General features: G+C 49.3%; 1 protein-coding gene across 1 annotated transcript in view; it reads left to right on the top strand.

The window, feature by feature from the left end:
• The window catches only part of RPTOR (regulatory associated protein of MTOR complex 1), a 101,881-nt gene that overhangs the window by 20,126 nt on the left and 58,066 nt on the right, over positions 1 to 23,689 (top strand). Inside the window, exons 4-9 of the mRNA XM_058817064.1 lie at positions 6,851 to 7,009; positions 9,859 to 10,005; positions 12,117 to 12,292; positions 16,570 to 16,629; positions 19,430 to 19,530; positions 20,422 to 20,566. Of these exons, the coding sequence (XP_058673047.1) occupies positions 6,851 to 7,009; positions 9,859 to 10,005; positions 12,117 to 12,292; positions 16,570 to 16,629; positions 19,430 to 19,530; positions 20,422 to 20,566 (788 nt within the window). The remainder of the gene's footprint in view (positions 1 to 6,850; positions 7,010 to 9,858; positions 10,006 to 12,116; positions 12,293 to 16,569; positions 16,630 to 19,429; positions 19,531 to 20,421; positions 20,567 to 23,689) is intronic.

Here is a 23,689-nt window from a genome sequence, read left to right as displayed (position 1 = left end):
GTGTTTTTTTCTTTTTTTTAATATAAAATTAAGAAGCTTGGAGTCAGTGGATATGGTTCAGAATAATTTGCATTTGCATGATGTGTCCAACCCAGGAGTTATTGTGGCCATCTCAGCGTGGGCTTGAGGTGATTGGGTTTGTGATTGATGGGCAGTGGGGATGAGCTGCAGTCACTTCTTACAGGGCTGAGTTATCTCTGAGCTTATCACACAACAGGCTCGGGGTGTGTCTGCCCCATGGGCTCTGCAGGCTGCCCTGGGATCCTGCTGGGTCCTGCCCTGGGATCCTGCCCTGGCACTGCTGGGTCCTGCCCTGGGATCCTGCCCTGGCACTGCTGGGTCCTGCCCTGGGATCCTGGGCTGGGATCCTGCCCTGGCACTGCTGGGTCCTGCCCTGGGATCCTGGGCTGGAATTCTGCCCTGGCACTGTTGGGATCCTGCCCTGGCACTGCTGGGTCCTGCCCTGGGATCCTGGGCTGGAATTCTGCCCTGGCACTGCTGGGTCCTGCCCTGGGATCCTGCCCTAGGTCCCCCCCGGGATGTTTATTGTGGAACTGCAAACCCAAAAGTGTTCATGAGCAGCTGTAAATTCATCTGTCCTCTGCTGTGTCTCCAAAGACAGTGTAAATGCAGGATCCCAAGCCTTGCTTTGATGCAGGAGAAGAGCTGTGCTTCAGTCAGTACTGAAGTGAGATCAGGGGGAGGTGCAGGGCTGCGTTGTTAATCACCGTTCTGGATGAACCAAGGAACAAAGTATTTTTGTTTGGGAGTGGAGCCTGTAGTTTTTCACTAGAACAGCTTCCCCCTCAGCAGGCCTGGCAGCAGGCCAGCCTGGCAGCACATGGAGACAAAGCCTGGAGTAATGGAGTGGGAAGGGAAATGGGTGAGTGCAGATCCTCCTGCACAGCCCTGTCCATAGCAGGCACTGCTCCTGCCCCTCCCTGCCAGGCATGGCTGGGGCTGTGCTGCATGAGTCAGCCTACAAACACATCTTGGAGCTTCCCGGAGCCTTCCCTCCACGGACAAAATTAGGGATTCTCCCCCACCTGCCTGTTTTATCAGCAAGGCTTTATATATGGACTTTCCTCCAAATCTGTGTTGAGATCTTGTTAAATATCCTCTGGGAATCCAAATGGGTTTATATCAAAAAGATGCTTCCTCTCATCTCTGTGCTCTTTGATTTCTTCAGGAGACTCTACAAGATAAGAGTTTGATTTGGGAAGTCTGGCTTCTCATTAGGGATGCTGAATGGGCTCTTCCCCAGTGTTTGTTCATGGCTCTGTTTATTTATTATTATTCCACCAACGTGCCCAGCTCAGAGCTCAGCCTGGATTTCCTCTGGATTCCTTTGGACACTGATGTCATTCTTCCTGCTTTCCCCTTTCCTGGTACCCAGGTGCTTTCAGAGGGATTTTACCATTTCCAGGAGATGCTCAGTAATTCAATAGTTGAGATAACTCAGTTTATACTTTTTGGTTCCTGGAGATGGGATGGGGGTGTTGGATCTGGGGGGTCTCACTGTGTCACCCACGGTGTTTGGGGATGGCTGCACCAGCTCTGGGCTTCTCAGCTTGCTGAAATTGTCTGGTCTATCTTGAATTTTCCTTTTTTTCTTTTTTAGTCATGTTCCTGTTTGCTGCTTAGATGCTCCAGTGTGTCCAGGAGATTTCAAAAGTAAAATATAATGGTGCTGCTCTGCTCTGTGCACCACATGTTCATCCTGGCTGTGAATTTCTGACATATATGTGCCTGTTTTATGTGTCTGAGCCCCACTTTGTTCCAGACACTCTCAGGAACACATTGCATCAAACTGGCAGCTGCCTCATGCAAAGTGGAGTATGAATTAATTCAGTTTTATGCTCTTCACTTAAAAGAAAACTTAATCCAGGATTTTTAGTGCTCATCTTTAACAGGTCTTCAAGCATCTCTGTCTGGGGTGTTTTATCCTTTGTCTTAGAGTGAGATATTTGCCTTAGTGTGGCTGAATTCCCAGGGAAGAGCAGGGATGCTGATCCAGGATGGAGCCCTGAGCAGCAGGGATGGGTTTGTAACTCAGCCAGGAGAGCTGTGTGCAACCTGCCCACCTTGCCCTGGAAGCTGCTGGTGCCATTCCTCTTGGGTTTCAGTCTCTTACTTCTTTGGGAGGCTTCCTATAGTGGAGTTTTTCCAAGTTGGGCATTGTTCCAAAACCCCTCTCTTGGAATAATTAGCTTGCTTTGATTCCTTTTAATTAAATCATGTGGAGTAGGCTGGCTGTGTGCATGGCAGAGTCACAGGTTTAATGTTCTCTCTGCTTTTGGAAACTGGGCTGCAGATCTGCTCCAAGAGGCAGCTGCGCCCTGGGCTGCTCCTGGGGATCTGGATTAGGGGGAAACACTGCTGAGGATGAGGGAAAGCTGCATCTCAGAGTTTGGGATCCATCCTGGGGAGGCTTTGCTGGCAGCCCAGTGTGCAGGTGATGGTTCTGCACTGGAGTAACTGGGACTGGTTCCCCCAGGAAATCCCATCTCAGAGTGTGGGATCCACCTTGGGGAGGCTTTGCTGACAGGTGATATGCAGGGTTCTGCACTGGAGTAACTGGGACTGGTTCCTCCAGGAAATCCCACCCAGCAGGAAAGGAAACCTTCCATCCCAGGGTTGTCCATGTCCTGCAGGTGTGGAATCATGGAATTGCTTTGGAGGGGACCCTACAGGCCCCCCAGAGCAGCAGTTCAGGAGGAGCATTGGAACCTCAAACCCTGCAGCTGAACTGCCTCTGCTTTATTTCTTTCACTCACCACATGCAGTGCCTTGTGTGTGCGTGCCACTTGCATTTGGGATTCTTTGTCACCCAGAAGCTGTTTAAAAAAAACTCCGTCTCCAGCCAAATAAAGCTTTTATATCTCATTATGAATTCTGGGTAGGAGCATCCTTCTTCTGCAAGGAGGTGTAAAAGGCAGTTTCAGTATAAAATACTGAATGTTGGAGTAGTTGCTTCTGTGGATAAATTTGGAACACATTCAGTAAGGTATCTTGGGGATAAAAGGGGAGTGACTTCAGGATTTGTTCTGCTGAATGAGAAGAGGATGGATGATGTTAGAGCTTGTGAAGAGCAGAGGCTCTGGATGCCAGCAGAGACATTTGTCATGCATTTTTCATACGCTTTGTGTCTGCTGGGCCAGGGTTGGGGTTTTGGCGTGGGATCACACACAGGCTGTGGTCTGAGTCCATCTGCAACAAAGACTGAGCTCTTGGGCTGCAGAATGAAAGGGGAAACTTGAATTTTATAGCTTTGATGAGAAAATAGGTTTATCCTCATGTTTTCTTAAGGGGAAAGTGTCCATCTCCCTGCTGACAGAGCTGTGGGGCTCCAGCAGTGCCTGCTGGGCTGGGCAGTGCCAGAGGTGATGGAACCTGGGCATCCGTTCCTCCTCAGGGCCCTGATCCTGAGCTGTCCCTGGCCTCAGCAGCTGGCAGGGTGAGCAGAGCTGGGCTGGGGAGGTGCTCAGGTGACAGCCAAGCCCTTTGGCACAGCCACGGGGTTGCTGCAGCCCTGGCTCTCAGGAAAGGGGGCTCTGCCTGGGGCTCCTCCTCGGTGTCTTGTCCATTGAAAATTGAAGGCAATCCTGTCACTGGGTGAAGTGTCCAAAGCAGAGCCAGTAATTCAAGCTCAAAATGCAGAGGGCTGTGGGAATTTCATCAGCCAGTGCATCCTGACATTCCAGTGGGGCAGGAGCCGATGGATCCACTGAAGGGGATTTTCCCCTCTGTGTTGGAGAGGTCACTGCTGTGCCCTGCTAGGCAGTAACACCTGGCACCTTTCCCTTTGAAAGAAGTAAATCCCTTGTGAAACAAACAGGCAGTAATTTGGGAGGTCATTCTGTGGGGATGTCAGGGCATGATTGACACCATGCTTCAGAGTGTCACCATCTCCCTTCCCATTTCAGCATTACACATGGGAAATGTTCACAGGAAAACCACTTGGGAGTTTTGGCACCCAAACCAGGAAAAGAAACCCCCAGACTGGTTTCTTTTCCTGGTTTGGGTGCCAGGACTCCTTTCTATTGAAACTCCTCCCATTTCCTGCAAATCAGTACAGTGTTTTATCAGTCCTGAAGTTCCAACACTGAGAGGTGAAATGTTTTAAAAACTGGCATTCTAACTGTCTCAAGTTAACAGGGACAAGGCTGGATAAACCAGAATGTTTCACAGAAATGTGACAATACACAAGCAGAACTTTTGACTTTGCTGTGTGAGCAGAATAACGAGAATCTCCTGATCAGGCCACCAGGTTATTGCCTTGGACAGTAGCTCTCCAGTGGGGCAGGAGGTGATGAGGAGCTCACAGAGGAGCAGCTGCCATCCCCACCAGGGTGCTCTGGACAGCTGTGCTGCTCCAGGTGAGGGTGAGGAGGGCAGTGTCCTGTCTGTAATGGCACCAGGGAGCTCCTTGCCAAGCTGCAGCAAATACCTGTCAGCAGCACCTGAGGGTGGCACGAGGGCAGCCTGCTGTTCAGGGCATTGGATCATGAAAAGAGGGGAGAACAGCCCCAAGTCTGGGCTGTGGCACCTGCAGGAGCTGCTGGGGTGAAGCCCCACAGAGCTTTGGGCTCTGTTACCTTTTGCCCTCATTAGTGCTGGAAAGCTCCTGCTGGGAGCTGGAGGGGAAGGAATCAGCACCTTGACACGGAAGGAAGAGGAATAATGATGGGGGAAAGAAAAAGCCAAAAAAGGCAGCACCTGGGCTGGTGTGTTACTCACATACCTGGTTCTTGTCGTGGCTAAAACTCCCACCTGAGTCCTGAGCTGGCACCAGGGCTCAGACTGTGCTTATTCACAGCTCCCTCCCTCCTTTCCATTCCCTCCTCCTCGTGTTTCTCCAGGCCCAAATGATCTGTTTGCAGTGTGGAAATTGAGATCTACAGACTTTAGTTTTGGAGTCTGAATCCACCTCCATTAACTGCGAGCTGTGTTTAATATTGATGCTCCAGGGACGTGAGGAGGGATGGAATGAGCCTGTTCTCCGGAGGGGAAAAAGCTGAAATTCCCCAGCACTGTGCTTTGGGTGCCTGCTGAAGCTGCCAGCAACCAGGCTGGGATTTAAGGGGCACATTTTTGCAAATCAGTGTCTTCATCACTGCTCTGAGTGCAGAGAGGAGGAGGTGGGAAGATTAATGCAGCCTCTGGGCTTTCCTGAGTGCTGAGGTTCCCAGAAAGGATGAGGGTGTCACATCACTGCTTCTTGCTTCTTATTTTTCCTCCTTTTGCTTGCTTTTCTTGGGTGTTGCCATCATTAAATGCTGCCATTCATTGTTCCCTCTCCCCTGCTGCCTGGAGACTCTGACTGTTAATTGAGCAGCGCTGTATCTGCTCTTCAGGCTTCTCAGATAAACAATTCAAGTCCTTCATCCTCTTTTCCTGTGATATTTTAACATTTTCTCATCTTTGGCTGTTGCAGAGAAAAACCCAAAAAGCCCAAATTTCTGCAGTTTTGGTTTATAAACAGGCTCCCAATGGCAGCTCTTGGAGAGGTGTGTTTGTCCTGCTCTTAAACTTGGGTCTTTATTTCACTACATCAGATTGAAGGTTTTTATTGTGATTCTGGGGTTTCAGTCTCTGCAGAGACTGAAAGAAGATAGAAAGAGCCAGGTTTTTGTCTTTCAAAGGACAGTTGAAAGACTTTCTGTTGTTATTTGGCCTTACTTCAAAAAAATGCTCTTTTGAGCGTGACAAACCAGCTCCTACCTGGGTGTCTTGAACTGAGCCAAGCTAAGAGGGGTTTGAAGCATTGGGGTTTTTGCCAGTTTGATTTTCCCTCCATCCTCCAAAGTGCCCTGAGTTCAGTGCTCACAGGAGCAGTAACAGGGTGTCCACAGGCACGGCTGGGGGAATACAGCAGTTTTTCCCAAGGCAAAGGGCAGTTTCCAAGGGCTCTCCATCACTTTTCTCCCTTCTTACCCGACTGTGTGAATGTCAAATTCCTGGGCCTTTTGTGTCCTTTTGTCTCAAGAATGGTGCCAACCTATACAATTTTCTCTCTCCAAGAGGGAAGGAATTTGTTCAGTTGGAGGTGTAGAGAGGGTCTGAATTGGAGGATTAGGTCAGGGGTTACTTGTGAGACTGGCTAATGCTGAAACAGGTTTCCCCTTCCTACAGCTTTCTGAATGTTAATAATTGAAAAATGAGTGGGCTAGGTGGGACTGGGAGCTGTGCTGAGCTCCCTCCAGCCCGTGCTGTTGGTGTGTGTGGGTCCCACGGCAGCAGACACACTTTGTTTATCCAGCCCCACTGTGAAAGTTCTGTGTTTGCTTTCCCAAAGCAGCCAGTTCCTATCCACACTGCTTTGGGAAAGGAAACACAGAACATTGGCAGTGTGGGGTACCTGCAGCAGAGGCTGGACAGAGTTAAAGAATAAAGCAGGGATTTATTGAAATGCCTCAAAGCATCCACCTTGGGCAGCACAAGAGCCCAGCTAGGGCTACACCCAAGATGGATGATGGGTCGGGAGTTTTCACATTTTTATAAGTTTTGCTCCATTTCCATATTGGGGTGCATTGTCCCATTACAGCTCCAGGTTTTTCAGTCCTGTCCTCTCAGTTTGCTCTCCTCAATTCTCTGTTGTTTGCACTTTTTGAGCCTTTTGGGCCTTTTTGTTGTTTACACTTTTTGTACCGAAGCTGCAGTGGTGTCCTTGGTTCTGGGGCTGGAAAAGGATTGGTTTGAGTGACTGAGCTGTGAGAGAACTGCTGACACTTTGTGTAAAATTCAGAGTTCTTTACCAATGCAGTACAGACTCTGGGAGTATAACGGCTCATACCTGAGGCCCCGTTGGCAGGGGCTGTGAGCAGTGACCGTGTCCCTGCTGTCCCAGGCCAGGTACAAGCAGAGCCTGGACCCCACGGTGGACGAGGTGAAGAAGCTGTGCACGTCGCTGCGGCGCAACGCCAAGGAGGAGCGCGTGCTGTTCCACTACAACGGGCACGGCGTGCCCCGGCCCACCGTCAACGGCGAGATCTGGGTCTTCAACAAGGTGGGTGTGCCAGCCTGCAGCCTGCACAGGGACATCTGGGTCTTCAACAAGGTGGGTGTGCCAGCCCTGCGGCCTGCACAGGGACATCTGGGTGTTCAACAAGGTGGGTGTGCCAGCCTGCAGCCTGCACAGGGACATCTGGGTCTTCAACAAGGTGGGTGTGCCAGCCTGCAGCCTGCACAGGGACATCTGGGTCTTCAACAAGGTGGGTGTGCCAGCCTGCAGCCTGCACAGGGACATCTGGGTCTTCAACAAGGTGGGTGTGCCAGCCCTGCGGCCTGCACAGGGACATCTGGGTGTTCAACAAGGTGGGTGTGCCAGCCCTGCAGCCTGCACAGGGACATCTGGGTCTTCAACAAGGTGGGTGTGCCAGCCCTGCGGCCTGCACAGGGCACAGCTGCCTGGGACTCCTGCACCCACACTGCTGTGGGAGGGGGGGAGCCTGAAGTCTGCCCAGTGCCACCTCCCAGTGTCCCAGGGTGTCCAAGCCACAATGCCCAACCTGGCCTTGGGCACTGCCCACCCTCACTTGTATAATAACCAGACAGGACTCAACTTCTTCATGGAGGAAAAGCCCATTCTGTATTTACGTTGTTTATATTGATAAGTTATTTGGGAGTGTTCGTTAAGATGGAGCAACACGTGGAACAATGGTTCTATCTGTAAATAAGATGGTTCCCTTCTTATTTCCAGAAAGAGGAGCTGTGGGCACTTCACTCTGTTGAAGGCAGCTTCCTTGGTTTTCATTTTAATGGATCATTTGGAAAGTTGCACAGAAGCTAAAGCTGTAATGAATTTATAGGAAATTTGAGAAGGTACCCTGTTAAACTTCATTGGTGAGCAGTACAGTGAGACTCAGTTTATTGGTTGGTAAGGGCTATTGTACATGTCTATAAAATTTTCTCTTTCTAGATGTGTTTACATATTTTCTTCACAGATTCTTATGGGGCAGATTTCTTGGTTTTGCAGGTGTTGTTGTATCAGTAAGGAGCAATGTTCTAGTTTAGTTGCTGTCTCCTGTGCAAATCTCAACATGGCTTCAAAAGGAAAAAAATCAACCTGCCCCTACTTCAGACATGTTTATTCTGACATTTTGAGGAGCTTCTCTGCACATTTTCAATATCTCTGATTGTTCACTAAACAACTGGGGATAGAATCTGTTCATCAGCAGTTTTCAGCTGAGCTGTGGTTTTGGGAAGGGGCACAGAGGGATGGTGGAGCAGTGCTGGAGCAGGGACTTCTCCTCTAGGGAACAAACTGTGTGTCCAGCCCAGGGTGGCAGCAGCACCAAAGCATCACCCTTCCACTCTGCTTTAACACCCCTTCTTGCTTCAAACGGCCTCATTTACATATCATTAGCAAATTGGATGGTTTATGTGACCCCCACAGTGGAGTTGGAACATAAAATTCTTCTGCTTGGAAATACCACAGTATTAATCAGAGCTATAATCTGATCATAGCTGGAGCAAGATGCCTTGGAAATGTAAAGGTAAAACAATGCCTGCCCATAAAATGTCCTTGATGGGATGTGTCAGAGCAGGTTTTTATGTGGAACTTCCTGGGCTTGGCGTGTGCTGCACGTGAGGGGTGACCTTAAGAAAGGCTGTGCTGAGGACAGGTAGTTCATTCCTCATCCCACCCCACAGTGATTTGCAGAGCTCCAGCTCCCTAAAACTTCAGCTTTTATCAACAAAATTTCCCTATTCATGTTAATGAACCAACCCAAACTGTTATATATGGGCAAAGCTGGGATTTGGAAATGCCTTTCCCCTCCCTGCCTTGCATAACACATGGTTTATGGTACCTCCTGTCTTTATCGACGCTGATACGTGCCCTTGAAAATTTGATTTTTGTAAAAAGTTTACCGGTTTTATTACAGCTATTTTAAGTCTCTTGAATTTAAATGAGAGTTATGATCCCATCCATCATCTTGCTGATGTTAATAGGAACATCACAGCTTTTCCTGAGGATTTTGGGCTGAGCTCAGGCTTGGAGGAACACCAGGTTACTCTCTGCCTGCAGCTGAAAAGGATCCTGCTGGCAGCCACTGGCTGTTTGGTGCTGACTCTTTGCAGGCAGGAATCTGTGGTTTATATTTTCAGCTCACTTGGTCCAGGATTGGCTCCTCAGAACTGGTTTTAAGTGGCTGATTTTTATCCTCTTGCCTCCAGTTATTTGGGGGCGTTCATTAAGATGGAAGACAAGGAACAAGATCCTCCTTATTTCCAGAAAGGGAACTGTGGGCACCTCACTCTGTTGAAGGCAGCTTTGTTGGTTTTAATTTTAATGGATAATTTGGAAAGTTGCACAGAAGCTAAAGCTGTAATAAAATTATGAAGCATCTCGTTAGGCTCAGGCGGGGTAGTGCTGATGGGCTGCAGGGGCTTAATTAGCCATCCTGATTTATTGATGGGGTTTTCAGTTTAAGATGTTTGATGTTAAATTAAAGACAGCTGGTTTGCATCCTTTATCAGTGTTGCAGAAATTTGGGATAAAATTGGACTATTAAATGCTGTTTGGAGTTGTTAGCACATATCAGAGCTCTAAATATCTGATACTGAAAACTCTTGGCAAAGTTTTGGGCTTTTTTTTTTTTTTTTTAAGAGTTGGTTGTTTCAAGTAATGCCACAATAAAATCTGCTTGTTGCTTGTGTTGACTTGGGCTCACATCCTCACTATTGGCAGATCCTGACTGAGGTTTGTATTCACCAATAATTCCAATCTAGGATTTATTTAGGGCTTTCAGAGTTGGGTTTTGTGGACCCAGTGTTGGGTTTTGTGCACCCAGTCCAGGCCCTGCTCCTTCCCTGGTGACTGCAGTGGTGCTTTCCTCTCCTCTCCCCCCGCAGAACTACACCCAGTACATCCCCCTGTCCATCTACGACCTGCAGACCTGGATGGGGAGCCCTTCCATCTTCGTCTACGACTGCTCCAACGCCGGCCTCATTGTCAAGTCCTTCAAGCAGTTTGCACTACAGAGAGAGCAGGAGCTGGAGGTGAGAGCTCAGCCTGCTGCCCTTCACTGAGCACAAATGGAGTTCAAGCTTGCTTTGCTGTGTACACTGAAAAATGTGTTTAAAACCGTGTTGGAAGGCAAATTAATTTGCGAATAGCTTTGCCACTCTGATCTTTCTGGTTCAGTTTGCTATCCCATTAAACTTGGAATGATTTTTAATACAAGCACTAATTAAATGTTAATGTTAATAGAATCAATTTGGGCCCTAATGGTCTTTTCTGCTGAGATGAATGCCGAGGTGAACAAGACATCATTTTTTTGGTTGCAAAACTCTGGGATCTGGGGCTGTATTTTGATGCAGTTGTGGTTTTGTGCCGTTGAAGTGAATGCAAAAATGTGGAAGAACAAAAACTTGATCCACACTGGGATTGTCCTGGTGGTTCCAGTTCTGCAGAGTGTGGAATGTGTTCCCAATGAAAAGCTGTCTTTGGTTGCAAATGGAATTAGTAATAAATTTATTGAAGCAAATCTGAAATGCAAAGTGAAAGGGAAGAAGTTGGAATGTTCTGTGCAGCCTCCCCCCTGCTGCCTGAAGCTCCCATTTGTAAAGATTCACTTCTCACACTTCTAGGACACTGGATTAGAAACCCCAAAGCTTCAAGGAAGGAATATTAATTAATCAGGCAACTGAGTGTCACAAATAACCTCCAAACAGATGTTAGGTGTCCCTGCCTGTCAGTCCTTTCCTTTGGAATTCCAGATTTTGGAGATGCTTTAGTGGGGGCTTTTTGGCAGGTGGAAATTCCAATGTACTGAAGAACACAGCCTGATAGTCTGGGATATATAGATAATTTAATTATTCCTTCTCTCCATAAAATAATTCCATATTTTGTAACAATGGGAAACTTCCCATGGTCTGTGGCTTGGGAAGAACGTGGAACTGCCAGACAGGATCAATAGAATTGGAGCAGGAGTCAGAGAAGGGGGTCTGAATGTCCTTCCCCAGGTTTCCCCATCAGCCTGGGGCTCCACTGGGATATTTTGGGGCCTTTCTCCTTTGTGGATACAAAGCTCTCTCCAGCACTGTGGGGTTGGTTTCTCATTCTGTTCCCCAGCAGGCTGAGCAGGTCTGACTTCTCCCTCCCTTTCCCTGCTGTCTTCACCAAATTCCTTTTGCCCTTGGCTGGTGCTGAGCTCCAGAGGGCTTGGAGGCTGCTGAGGGGGCAGCAGCCCCAGGGACCCCTCTGAGAGGCAGATCCAGGGCTCAGGTGGAGTTTGTGCAGGGAAACCTCTGCAAATCCAGCCAGGGGAGGAGGATGAGCACGAGTGACAAAGCCTTTGTTCCAACAAACATTCCATTCCATCTTCCCTGGGATTTATCATGCTGTGAGGCTCCATGGGGCAGCTGCTTTAGTGCTGCAGCACAGGTTAACACTGCCAGTTAATCTGGTGATGAAAATACTTCCAGGGTTATGTGTCTGCTTTTCATTCTGTCCTTAGCTTTCATTAACTCCTGGTGCCTGACTGAGGCTGCTGCTCGTGGGGAACAGGGAGCAGAGCCCTGCTCACAGCGGCACAAGAGCGTGCAGGGGAATTCATTTGGAAAATTATAAATTATCCAATTGTTCAGATTCATGAAGAGTGAAGCAAAGCTGCAACTCATGCTCCAGAGAGGCTGCCAGAGTGATCAGGATAATTGTTCCCCATTTCCCTGCAAGCAGATCAGAGGAGTTTGCTCTTCCTTTAATCTGCCAGAGGGATTCTCACCTCCTGATTCCACATCTTGCCCTAATGAAAGAAATGCAAAACGTTGGAAAGAAACTTTGGTGGCTGAAGTTCACTTTGTTTACCTGGTTCACAAAGGTGCTGGGAAGATTATTGATGTTTTCTCACCCTGAATTATTAGTCTCAATAATAATTATTTGTCTCAAAGATCTTATTCTTAGTCATAATCTTAAACAGGAGAATCCCCGTGCCTTTGGAGAATGGGAATGTTGGTCTGTAGAGCATTTTTATAGACTGAGGTTTGGTCTATGGGGTATTTCTGGACTGACTTTGGACTTTGAGTGCTGGTAATGGGATATGAGTTAAAGCTGTGCTGGTGCAGCCACACTGGCATCTCTCCCTGAGGAATTGCCTTGTTATCCACAGGTGGCTGCCATCAACCCCAACCACCCCCTTGCCCAGATGCCTCTGCCCCCCTCCATGAAGAACTGCATCCAGCTGGCAGCCTGTGAGGCCAACGAGCTGCTGCCCATGATCCCAGACCTGCCTGCAGACCTGTTCACCTCCTGCCTCACCACCCCCATCAAGATTGCTCTGCGCTGGTGAGTGGGGACCCCCCGACCCCCCTGTCCCCTGCCTGGGCTTGGGGAACACAAAATCTGCTCCTAAAAGCTCCCCCTGCCCCTGCCTGGGGTACAAAAGCTGCTCCTGATCCAGAGCAACCCTGCAATATTGACCAGCAGGGTTTGAACAGGGCACTGGGGATGGAGGCTTATTAATGAGAGCTAGAAAGGTGGAAATATTGTTATCTTCTACTTATTGTGTTTTAGTTTCCAGCTCAATATCTAGGTTTGCTCAGATTAAGGGGGTTACTGATCTGGGAATTAAATATCTGCTTCCTCAGAGAGCAGGGATGGTACACAGTGCAATACAGCTCTCTGCAAAGTGTCCTTTGCACAAATCAGATTCCAAATATTGCAGTTGCTGTAAATAATGCAGTAGCTCTAAACAGTTCTGGAGTGAGAGGAAGGGAGTGATAAACCAGGGAAAGATGTTCTGGAATGACAGCCCAAGTTAATTAGGCAGGAAGGTAGAAAAGGCTGCTCCAGAGGGCAGGAGCTTTCCAAGAGCAGAGCTCACCCAGCACCAGGGACCTGAGCTCAGAGGCTCCATTCCCAGAGGCTCCATTCCCAAAGGCCCTTCCAGCTGCTCCTCTCAAGTTTGTGCCTGGTCCAGACTGGAAAAACGTCAGGGCATTTGCTGGATGAGGTTTGAACAGGCAGAAGCCCACAGACACTGCAGGTGGTGGTGAGGAATTGTCACCATAGCTCCAAGAGTTACTCACTGCCCTTTGGGGATATTTGTAATTAATCACAATTCTGTTTCACAGCAGCAGCAAACCAAGCGAGTTCCTGTGGCCAGGCTCAGGTTTGGGTGTGTGAAGTTCTGTAGGAGAGGTTTTCTGGTGGGTTTTGTTTGTTAGATATGCTGAGAAAGGTTTTTTTGGGATGCTGTGATCTGCTCAGGAATTTCCTGTTCCTCATCTCCATGGGAACGTGGCTGAGGGGCTGAGCAGGGCAGGTTCTGCACAGGCCACACCTGCATGGGAGACCCTCTGAGCTGTTTGACAGGAAAGGTGTTTGTAAAACTGCTCAGGGAAGGGTTTAAGCACCTCAGCCTCTGCTGGAAGGTGCCAAGGGAGCTCCTGGGTAGTGAGGAATTTCCTCCCATTTCCAATGCAGTGGTTGTGTGGTGTTCACTGCACTCTCAGGAATTTTGTTCTCTGATGAAGGTTATGCTCCTTTGTGCTCCCAGGTGATTGGCATTGTTGCAGGTGTGGTTTTATCCATGCAATCCTGTAAATAATAAGTGCTGCTGTGGATCATTGGTTTTTACTGATGTTAAACACAGCAAATGCAAAAGCAGACCCTCTGCTGCAGGCTGAGGGTTTGAGCCAAGCTGCGGTTAACCAAAAATCAACACAGAGACCTTTGCCATTAAAACTTCCCTTTTCCTTCATCTCAGCCCTTGTCCTGAAGCTGACCCAGAACCCTGTGGAACTGCTTTTGAAATGCAACATTTGTGCAGCTCCAGACTGGCCCTCTAATGAGGTTTCACACAGGGAATTTATGGGCAAGTGGAAGCTCGGATAAACGTTTATCCATCCCATGTTGTTCTCTGTAGCAAAGTCACTGAAGGACAAAATCCCTCATCAGCTGGGGCTGCAGCTGCAGCCACTCCTGTCTGATTCCAGGGAGGTGAAGCTGCTGCTGGGAGGAGGAGCACAGGCCAGCCAGGCCCTGGGATGTGGGGCAGGGAGCTGCACTGGTGCCAGCTGCAGTTCCAGGAGCCTGGAGGGTGCCCTGCCCGTGTGGATGCTCGCTGTCCTTGTGTGTGTGGTGGCTGCTGACGTGGTGCACGCAGATCTGCAGCTATATAAAGCTGTGGGTGAGGCAGGCTGGGGGCTAAGCTGCAGGGATTGTTAATCCTGAGGCAGGCAGGGCTGCTGAGCAGCTGTGGAGCTCTGCTTTACTGCAGGGATTGTTAATCCTGAGGGATCTGGCTGTGCAGCTCTGCTTTACGCGGCTCCCCTGCAGGCACAGCTCAGGGCTGACTCATGTGCCAGCGAGCTGAGCCACACACTCAGTGCCCTCAGGGCCTGGGGGCTGTGAGATCCTGTCCATACTGAGGGGTGGGATCCTGCAAAGGGCTGGAAAAGCCCCAAAGAGCCAGGAGCAGAGCCACGGGGAGGTGGAGATGGGCACTGTGTCCTGCAGAAGGCACAGCCAGCATGGGAAGGGAATGGAAAAGGACCAGAGCTGTGCCTGCTGCTGCCCTGTTTAAGGTGTTTTGGGGGCTTTTCCCTAATGTATTTATTGTGTTTTTCTGCTTGAGGTTTTGGGGTCAGCTCAGCCAATCCTGTGTCCCACATTGGTTTAGACAAACTACACTGGGTTTCAAACTATTCCCGTGATACTGAGCACCATTTCCTGCATTTCTGGGAGGGACCTGAAAACCCATCCAGTGCCACCCCCTGCCATGGACAGAGACACTTCCCACTGTCCCAGGGTGTCCAAGTCTGTCTAACCTGGAGTTTGAGGTTTATCTTCTCTAATCTGGGACTATCAGCACCTTCCACTGTCCCAGGCTGCTCCAAGCTGGCCTGGGGCACTCCAGGGCCACCACCCTGCTTTGGGGGCAGCAGATGTCACCCTGCAGAGCTGTGCTGCTCTCATGGTCCTTCCAGACACCCCCAGAAGGGTTAAACTCTCCAACCTCATCCCAGAGACCTGGCTCTGCCAGCCTGAGTCTGCCTGGGGCTGTTTGGGAGGGAATTTCCCTGCATGGCTCTGTAATGCACTGTCATAAGAATTTTATATTTCAGCAGATTGCACAGGGATCCCACTGCAGGTTCCTGGGATCTTTATGGCTTTTCTTTGTGCTGGATGACACACACATCAGGAGAGCAGCCTGGGGACCACGAGCATCCAGAGCCTGTCCCAGTCCTGGGCTGCAGTGGATGCTCCTCAGGCAGGGGAACTGGAGAGGTGCTCAGGATCTCAGAAATGAGCTCTGCATGTCCTGTTTTTAATAAGTAATTGTTCTCCCCTTCATCTGGGGAGAAACCCTTTGGACATGGATAATGTGGCTCTGGTGAGATGGGGGAGATGGGACTGCTGGGCAGCTGAGCCCTTGGTGTCCCAGAGAGGGGGAAATGAGATGCACAGAGGGGCAAATTCCTCCTCAAAGAGCAGTGAGGGGGTTCCTGAGGGGCTGGGGCACTGGGCTGGGGATGTGGGGCTGTCAGGGGCAGCCATTCCAAGCTGGAATTGCAGGATTTCCATCCTGGAGCTGTCAGGGGCAGCCATTCCAAGCTGGAATTGCAGGATTTCCATCCTGGAGCTGTCAGGGGCAGCCATTCCAAGCTGGAATTGCAGGATTTCCATCCTGGAGCTGTCAGGGGCAGCCATTCCAAGCTGGAATTGCAGGATTTCCATCCTGGAGCTGTCAGGGGCAGCCATTCCAAGCTGGAATTGCAGGATTTCCATCCTGGAGCTGTCAGGGCAGCCATTCCAAGCTGGAATTGCAGGATTTCCATCCTGGAGCTGTCAGGGGCAGCCATTCCAAGCTGGAATTGCAGGATTTCCATCCTGGAGCTGTCAGGGGCAGCCATTCCAAGCTGGAATTGCAGGATTTCCATCCTGGAGCTGTCAGGGCAGCCATTCCAAGCTGGAATTGCAGGATTTCCATCCTGGAGCTGCGTTCCCAGTGCTGCCCTGTGCTCCCAGAGGGGCTGCAGGAGGGGGCAACTCCCCCCTGCCCACACCCTCTGCTCGAGCAGCTCTGGGGATTTTCCAGGCACTGCTGACAGGGCTGCATTTCCAGGGCTGCTGTTCCTGGAGTAGTGGGACTTGTAAGGCTGAGGAAATGGAGTCAGCAGGTTTTTTAATGAAATAACAGAGGTGTCTGAACCTGGCGTGTTCCTCTCGTCTCTGCCCGCCTTGCCCTAATCCAGGGAAGCCCAGGCAAGGCTAAGGACTTTTCCAGCAGCACAACCACAACCTCCCTGCTCTGTCCTGCTCTCCCAGAGGCTTTGCTGGATGCTATGAGCCCTTTTCCCCCTCCCTGGTGTGCTGGAACACTTGTCACCATGACAGCTGCCGTGGCCCAGCTGTGACACCTGGCGATGGAAACGGCCCCAGGGTGACAAATGGGTGACAAACTGAGGGCCTGGCTTGGCTCTGATCACACCCTGCTGAAGTTCCCTGCCCAAAGAGCATTTTAAAGGCAGGAGCAGGGCAATGAAGAGCCCTCCTCCCCACAGAGCCCGGTCATTAAGCACTCAATTAGTGAGCTGTGTTTTACTGTCTCTCCCCAGGTTCTGCATGCAGAAGAGTGTCAGGCTGGTGCCAGGAGTCACGCTGGATTTAATAGAGAAGTAAGTCAAGCTTTAACTGTACTGCTGTGTCCTAGAAAGGGTCAGGAGAGCAGAAATCTGGGTGTAAGTGTAAATTCTGAGCAGAAGGGTGATCCCAGATCTCCCAGGTGCTCAGTGAGGGGGGATGGAGCTGCCAAGGGTCCTGAGCAGTAATGGGGTGAGATCACAGCAGCTCCCATTCCCTCAGCCCTTTTGGCATGTTTGCCATCAGCTGGGGTTCAAAAAGCCTCTCAGTGCTGCCAGCCCTTCACAGAGGTGTGCTGGGTTAGCCAGGTTCATCAGCAGGGTTGAGGGTTTTAATTGTGTTAATTTTATATAGGAAAAATTGAATATCTCCTCTCAGCTGGGGAGAGTGAGTGATAATCTGTATAAAGCTGCATTTCAGGGACACTCATTGGACCAAAATAAAAATACACTTTACAACTGACAGAGCAGAGACAAACCCTGTCTCTCAGAGGAGGTGTCAGAGAGGTTTTCAGGGAGAGGATTCACCATTCTTGGGTGTTGCTGCCTCTGAAAGCTCTGGGGAAAATGTGCTGGGTTTTGGGTTTCTCGTGGCCTCGAGGAGATGGAAAGCAGGAATGAAACCTCCCTGGGGCTGAGTGCCAGAGGGGTGCACAGCTTTGGGGGTGAGGAGGAGGCTCACGCCACCTCAGGCCACTGCATAAACAATGGCTGTGGCAAGTTAATGAATTTACAATTGCTACAAGAGTCTCTAATCAGAGACGTGGTGAGGTCACTGGAGGGCTGAGGCAGCTCTGACTCAGCCTCACAGAGCACTTGCAGCTTAAATCCTCTTTCAATAAAGGTTTCCTGGCAGAAATGGGTTTTTGTTCAGGCTCTCGGTCTGTCTGTGCCACAGCACACGTGTGTGCCAGCAGCAGCTTCCTGTGGATATCAAATATTTAAACCTCATCATCTTCCTCTGCTCCTTGTATCAGTTATGGAAAACACAGATTTTTATTGCAGTCTGGAGACAGAGCTGGAATAATTCCTGGATTGCCTATGTGTATATTGTAATTTATAATTCAGTTGTCTTTAAAGCTGGGGAAGGAGTTGATATTGCAATTAAGCTGCAGACTTTGAGGCTAAATGAAGCTGCACCTTCTCTGAAGGGCTCCAATTTCCAATTATCCAGGCTCAGCCCATGTCCTGATGAAGGAACGTGGGGTGGGTCCTGATGTGCATTTCCATCACACATCATCTGAGATGAAGCCAAACAATGCCTCAGCTTAGAAATAGAGATCTTTGCTGGAGCCAGACAGCAGAATACAAAGGAATTTTGGTGGAGTGTTGGGAATTTGGGAACTTCTGGCTGCCACCTGATGAGACTTTTGTTGGCAGCATCTCTGTCCATGTTCCTCCTGCCTTGGGGGCACTTTTCTCTTTGATCCCAAGGCCTCAGATCATCTGTGCTGGAGGTGTGGCTGCTGAGTGAGCTGGGCTTTGTGCTGCTGTCAGAAAGTTTGGGAAAAACCTAAGGAACGGTTATGGGAATAAATCCCTGGTAATGGGAATCCAAAGCTGGATGCCAAGGATTGGGATGTACAAGGATGCTTTAATCTCTATTGCTGCACTGGGCTCCCTCTCCCCAAATCCCCTCTCAGGGCACCAGGAATGGTCTGTGGCACTCCTGGGATTTTCAGCTTGGGTCCATTGTGCAGAAGGAGGGAATTGTGAACAAAAATCCTCGAGAAGGGGAAAGCAAACAATGGCTGGGGTATGTTAATGAATTTACAATTGCTAATCAGAGACGTGGTGAGGTCACTGGAGGTCTGAGGCAGCTCTGACTCAGCCTCACAGAGCACTTGGAGCTTAAATCCTCTTTCAGTAAAGGTTTCCTGGCAGAAACCTGCTATGGGGCTGCTCAGGAGAGTCTGTGGCTGTGCTGGGCCCCAGCTCAGGTCCCTGTCCCTGCAGAGGAGCTGGGTCCCTTGTGCTGGGGCTGGTGACAAAGGGCCCCTGGGGATGTCACCACATGGGGAAGGTCCTGCTGTGGCTGAGCCTGCTCCAGGCTGTGGTGCACCAGCACCCCATCCATAAAAGTCACCACAAATAACAAACGTGAGACTGAAATTAATGTTTGCTTCCACTTGAAGCATTATCGAATGTCAGGGGCTGGAAATTGCTCGTGTTTTAATGTCTGTTTATTATTTATAGTGGAAGGTGATAATTCATGGTTTGCCTTTGCCACCTGGCTTTGGCAGTTCCAGCCCCTTATGGAGATCTCAGTGGAAGGTGTCAGAGGGGGTTTCTGTCCCCCAGGGGTGGTTTCTGTGTCCCAGGGATCCCAGGGGGGCTGAGCAGGGATTCTCCCCCCTTGGATCCAGGGAAGCCCCCCTGGATCTGCTGCAGAGGCTGTTCTGCAATGCAAATATTGACAGGGAATCCTCAGCAGAGCCTCTGTGGCCTCGTGTTCCCCGTGCTCGCTGCAGGGGCTCCATCAGCAAACACTGCGCACAGATCTGTGCTGCTCCTCTGCTACCCACACAGACAGGAATTTTTCGTAATACGGTAATTTCTGGCTGGTTTAGAACTGTGTTTGTACATGGGGATGGTGCTGCTGCATGTGTCAGAGGAGTGAGTGGCCATAGAAAGGCTTCCTCTGTTGGTGCTGATACTTCTGATATTTAAAAGCTGTCACAGAAAGGCAATTGGGTTAAATTAGGAATAAATCCACAGATGTCTCTGCAGGTTGCTGCATGTTTTTGAAACTTCCTCATCCTGTTGCTGGTACCTCCTCATGAGGAGAAAGGCACAGTTACAGGGGTCTCATGAAGGGTTTTATTCCCCACTTTAGGATTCCTGGGAGGCTGAACGACAGGAGAACCCCCCTGGGGGAGCTGAACTGGATCTTCACAGCCATCACTGACACCATTGCCTGGAACGTGCTGCCCCGAGGTGAGGCTGGCCAGGGAGGGGGATGAGGAGTCACATCCATGAGGGGCTGAAATGAGCAGAAAATTAAACTGGAAGAGCAGATCAGGATGGAGCTGAAAGCTAGTTTGTTTTTTATTTGCTCTTTTTACCAGAGCATTGCAGAGACCTGATGATTAGAACGCAGAAAGGGTTTTTCTGTGCTAACACAATTGTTGTAGCTTGAATAATTCTCTTTCTTACTGAATCTGTACAGAGCAATCTGTTTTCTTCCAGCCTTGGTTAATAGCATGAATAAAGGCTTTTTTCCCCCTCTTTGCTGGTAAGGCAGTTTTGTTTCCCATGAGGAACTTCATCCCTCATTTCTCCACCCCTGTTGTGCTCTGAATTGGTACTTCTGGAGCACAAGCAGCCAAATTTGTAAACACTTCTCCAACCCTGCTCTTCCTAATGCTCACACAGCATCAATTCTTCTCTGCCCTGTAGAAGAGAGCACATTTGCTATCTTTTAGGATTCATTTTGGCTTCTCATGAGCACATCACACTGCCAGTTAACAGATGGATAGTTCTTGATTAAACAGTACACAGAGGTCCTGTTCTCCCTCAGTAATTTTCCAAAAACTTAGTCAGGATGAGCTGAGATGAGACACCAAAATGGGAATTTGATCCAGAAAAGGCAAAAAGAGCCCATGGTAGGAAGTGTTTGACTGAGTTAGTGGAGGATGGATGTATGGTGTCTGAGGGAGCTCTGCAGGCGCAGTTTCCCTTTCCTGGTTGTCATCTCATCCCTGCAGAGCTGCTGGGGGTTCCTCCTTACTGGAGCAAAATGTTATCGTGGTTTGATGTCCTGAACCCTTTTTACATCACACCTGAGGTGCTGCGAGGTGCCTGTGCTGACCCTGCCATCTCTCTCAGATCTCTTCCAGAAGCTCTTCCGGCAGGACCTGCTGGTGGCCAGCTTGTTCCGGAACTTTCTGCTGGCAGAGAGGATCATGAGGTCCTACAACTGCACCCCCGTGAGCAGCCCCAGGCTGCCCCCCACCTACATGCACGCCATGTGGTGAGTGCTGGGCTTCCATGGGCCTGCAGGAGCACCCTGGGGTGCTGGTGGGTGTCCTGCCCGTGGTGGGTGGTGGCACTCCAGGGTCCCCTCCTGCCCAGACCATGCCAAGGTTCCACCTGGGTCTGTGCAGGGCTTCCTTGGGGCAGGATTGTGTTTGGGTTCCACCCTGACCAAGGAAGGAATGGTGAGTCTGACTCCATGTGCTCAGAAGGCTCATTTGTTATTTTATTATACTATATTATATTAAAGAATACCATACATATATATATACATATATATATACACACACACACATATATATACATATACACACTATATATATAATGATACTATATTATATTAAAGAATAATATATATACACACTATATATATAATGATACTATATTATATTAAAGAATAATATATATACACACTATATATATAATGATACTATATTATATTAAAGAATCATATTATGATATTATACTATATTAAAGAATACTATTCTTTAATATAATATACTATATTACGTTAAAGAATACTATTCTTTAATATAGTATCATACAATAATAAATAAAATAAACTTTACTAAAGAATACAGAAAGGATACAGACAGAAGGCTAAAAAGATAATAATGAAAACTCATGAGTCTCTCCAGAGTCCTGACACAGCTTGGCCCTGATTGGCCAAAGAGTGACAACAACTCACAGCAGAATCCAATTAAACAATCACCTGTGGGTAAACAATCTCCAAACACATTCCAGACCAGCAAAACACAGGAGAAGCAAAGGAGATAAGAATTGTTTTCATTTTTCTCTGCAGCTTCTCAGCTTCCCAGGAGAAAAATCCTGGGCAAAATCCACAGAAAATGTGGATGTGACAGGTCAGTGAGTGGATCAGGGTGGAACAGCCTTGGCAGCTGAAGCCCCTCCCCAGAGCTGCTCCTGCTCTGGGACGCTGTAATTCTGCACAATGTTCCTGTAATTCTGTGCTGCAGGAGCTGCCCCCCAGCCCTGGCAGCTGTCACTCAAACCCCGCAGAAATGGCTCATCCTCTGCCTTTGTTCTCCCCAGGGATTGTGTGGGGTGGGCAGGGTCCTTAGCTTTTGTTGCTGCAGTAGGAGAAATTCCTGCTGTGGAGTTCCTCAGCTTTTACTGTTGCTTTTAAGGTGATTAATGGAAATGGAGGTGGTACAGTTATCAGAAAGCTCTTAAATGCAGTTCTGCATATCAAACCAATGTCCCACAACAATTATAGTAAAAATAATAATAATAGCAACAGTAATAACCAAAATTCTGACTTTTATTTTCTTGCTCACTGTAATTAATAGAGCAGCACCAGGTGCAGAAGGGGGCAGTGGCACTGAGGGGCTCCTGGGGCACAGAGCAGAGCCTTGCCAAAGTGACGGGTAAAGGCACTGAGGGGGCTCAGCACTTCCAGGAGCTTTTTAAGGGGTTTGCTCCATACAAACGTGCAGGAAGGTGAGCACAGAGAGTGGTGGTGAATGAGTGCAGCACTGACAGCAGTTCTGAGGAGCTCAGATCCTCAGGGCAGCTGGGACAGTGACAGCTGAGCCTTCAGGTGCCTTCCAACCCAAACATTCCATGGTTCCTGCAGGGAATGGGGCCAGGCTGGCAGCAGGGAGCCCCAGGAGCCTGTGCAGGTGCAGCAAACACTGAGGAGGCATTTGCAGGTCCCACAGAGCTGCTTTAAATATTAAAATCCTGGAGGAAGCTGGGGAGCCTTTGCCTGGAGCTGCCAGGACCTGAACATTCCGAGTGCTGGGACGTGCAGACAATGAACCCTGAGTGCTTTGGGTCAGCAGCTCCTGAGCAAAACTGCTTTGGGCACTTGTGGCTGGGATGGGCTGTTCTCCCAGTGTCACCAGGGCTGGGACAGTGGGGACAGGGCAGGAAAAGCCACCCTGGGGACCCTGAGCTGCTGCTGGACGTGGCAGGGCTCCAGCCATCAGCTGCACTCTGCAAGTGCAGCAGGGTAGGACTCGCTGCTGCAGGAGTTTCAAAATTAAACCAGTAAATTTCTGGAGTTATTTATGGCTTGCTTTTTTGCCAGCATATTAAAAATCTATATTTTCTGTTCCTTATAGGGACATAATTCATTCTTATTGCCAGCCTATCAAAAGCCTGTGTTTCTGGTTTCCTGTGGGAATATGGCTTGACTTGGAGTTGGTGTTGCCATCCATGAGCCACAGGAATGAAACTGGGAGCTCCTGGATCCCACTTTCATCTCTCTCAGACTCACATGGCAGCACAGTGGGGTCTGCAAACACATTTTCTTGGCTCATAGTGTGATTCTGGAGCAGAGTGGTGCTGGAAATTCCTTTGGGAAGCTGCAGGATGGTGCTGGGGACACCTTTGTGAAGCCCCTCAGAGCACATCACCCCTGCTGCTGCTTTTTAGGATTTACCAGAAGAAATTCCATAAGAACAGGACACAAAGAGCTCTTTTCCACGTGAATCCTGAACATTGGTGAGGTAGAGAGCAAGGGAGCAGGGAACTGGCACACTTTATTCAGTGCCCTCCAAAAAACGTGCAGTTTGCAGCAAATCCAGCAAAGGGGAAAATTCCACTTTTGGCCGAGGTGGCTCACTGGTTATTACGAACTTTTAGTAAGGACAGATTTAGAAACTAATTTAGGGCTCCTTGAAATATTTTCTAAAAATAATTACTTGTCTATCACCTTTCACTCAGGAATTTGTAATGGATGCCTGATCTGAAAGCTGCAGACCCATTTTACAGGTGGGATGAGCTGGGTGATGGAGGAGGGCAGGGGAGCTGGCCACAGGTGCTGGAAAGGGTGAAACTCCAGCCCGGGCATTTTGGGGCTCCTGTGCAACCAAGGTCTGTGGCTCAGATCCAGCAGAGTTTTCTGATGGGTGTTTTATCCAGACTTTTCCCAGATTTTTGATCCCCAGGCATTATTTTGGGGAGCAAGTCTGGCTGCTGTGATAAGGTCTGCACGTGGTGGGAGCAGCCTGCAAACTGTTCCACCCTTGAGCTTCAATTTTCACCTCCTGGATGATTCCCACTGCCCCTTTTGGCACCAGATCAACCTTTGTGCTCTGTCTCCTTTGCTTAGCCCATCTCTGATGTGCAGGGTTCCCAGGTGACCTGGGCTGGC

Source organism: Ammospiza caudacuta, chromosome 19, assembly GCF_027887145.1.
Source record: "Ammospiza caudacuta isolate bAmmCau1 chromosome 19, bAmmCau1.pri, whole genome shotgun sequence".
Lineage (NCBI taxonomy): Eukaryota > Metazoa > Chordata > Aves > Passeriformes > Passerellidae > Ammospiza > Ammospiza caudacuta.
This window is presented reverse-complemented; position numbering and strand designations above follow the sequence as displayed.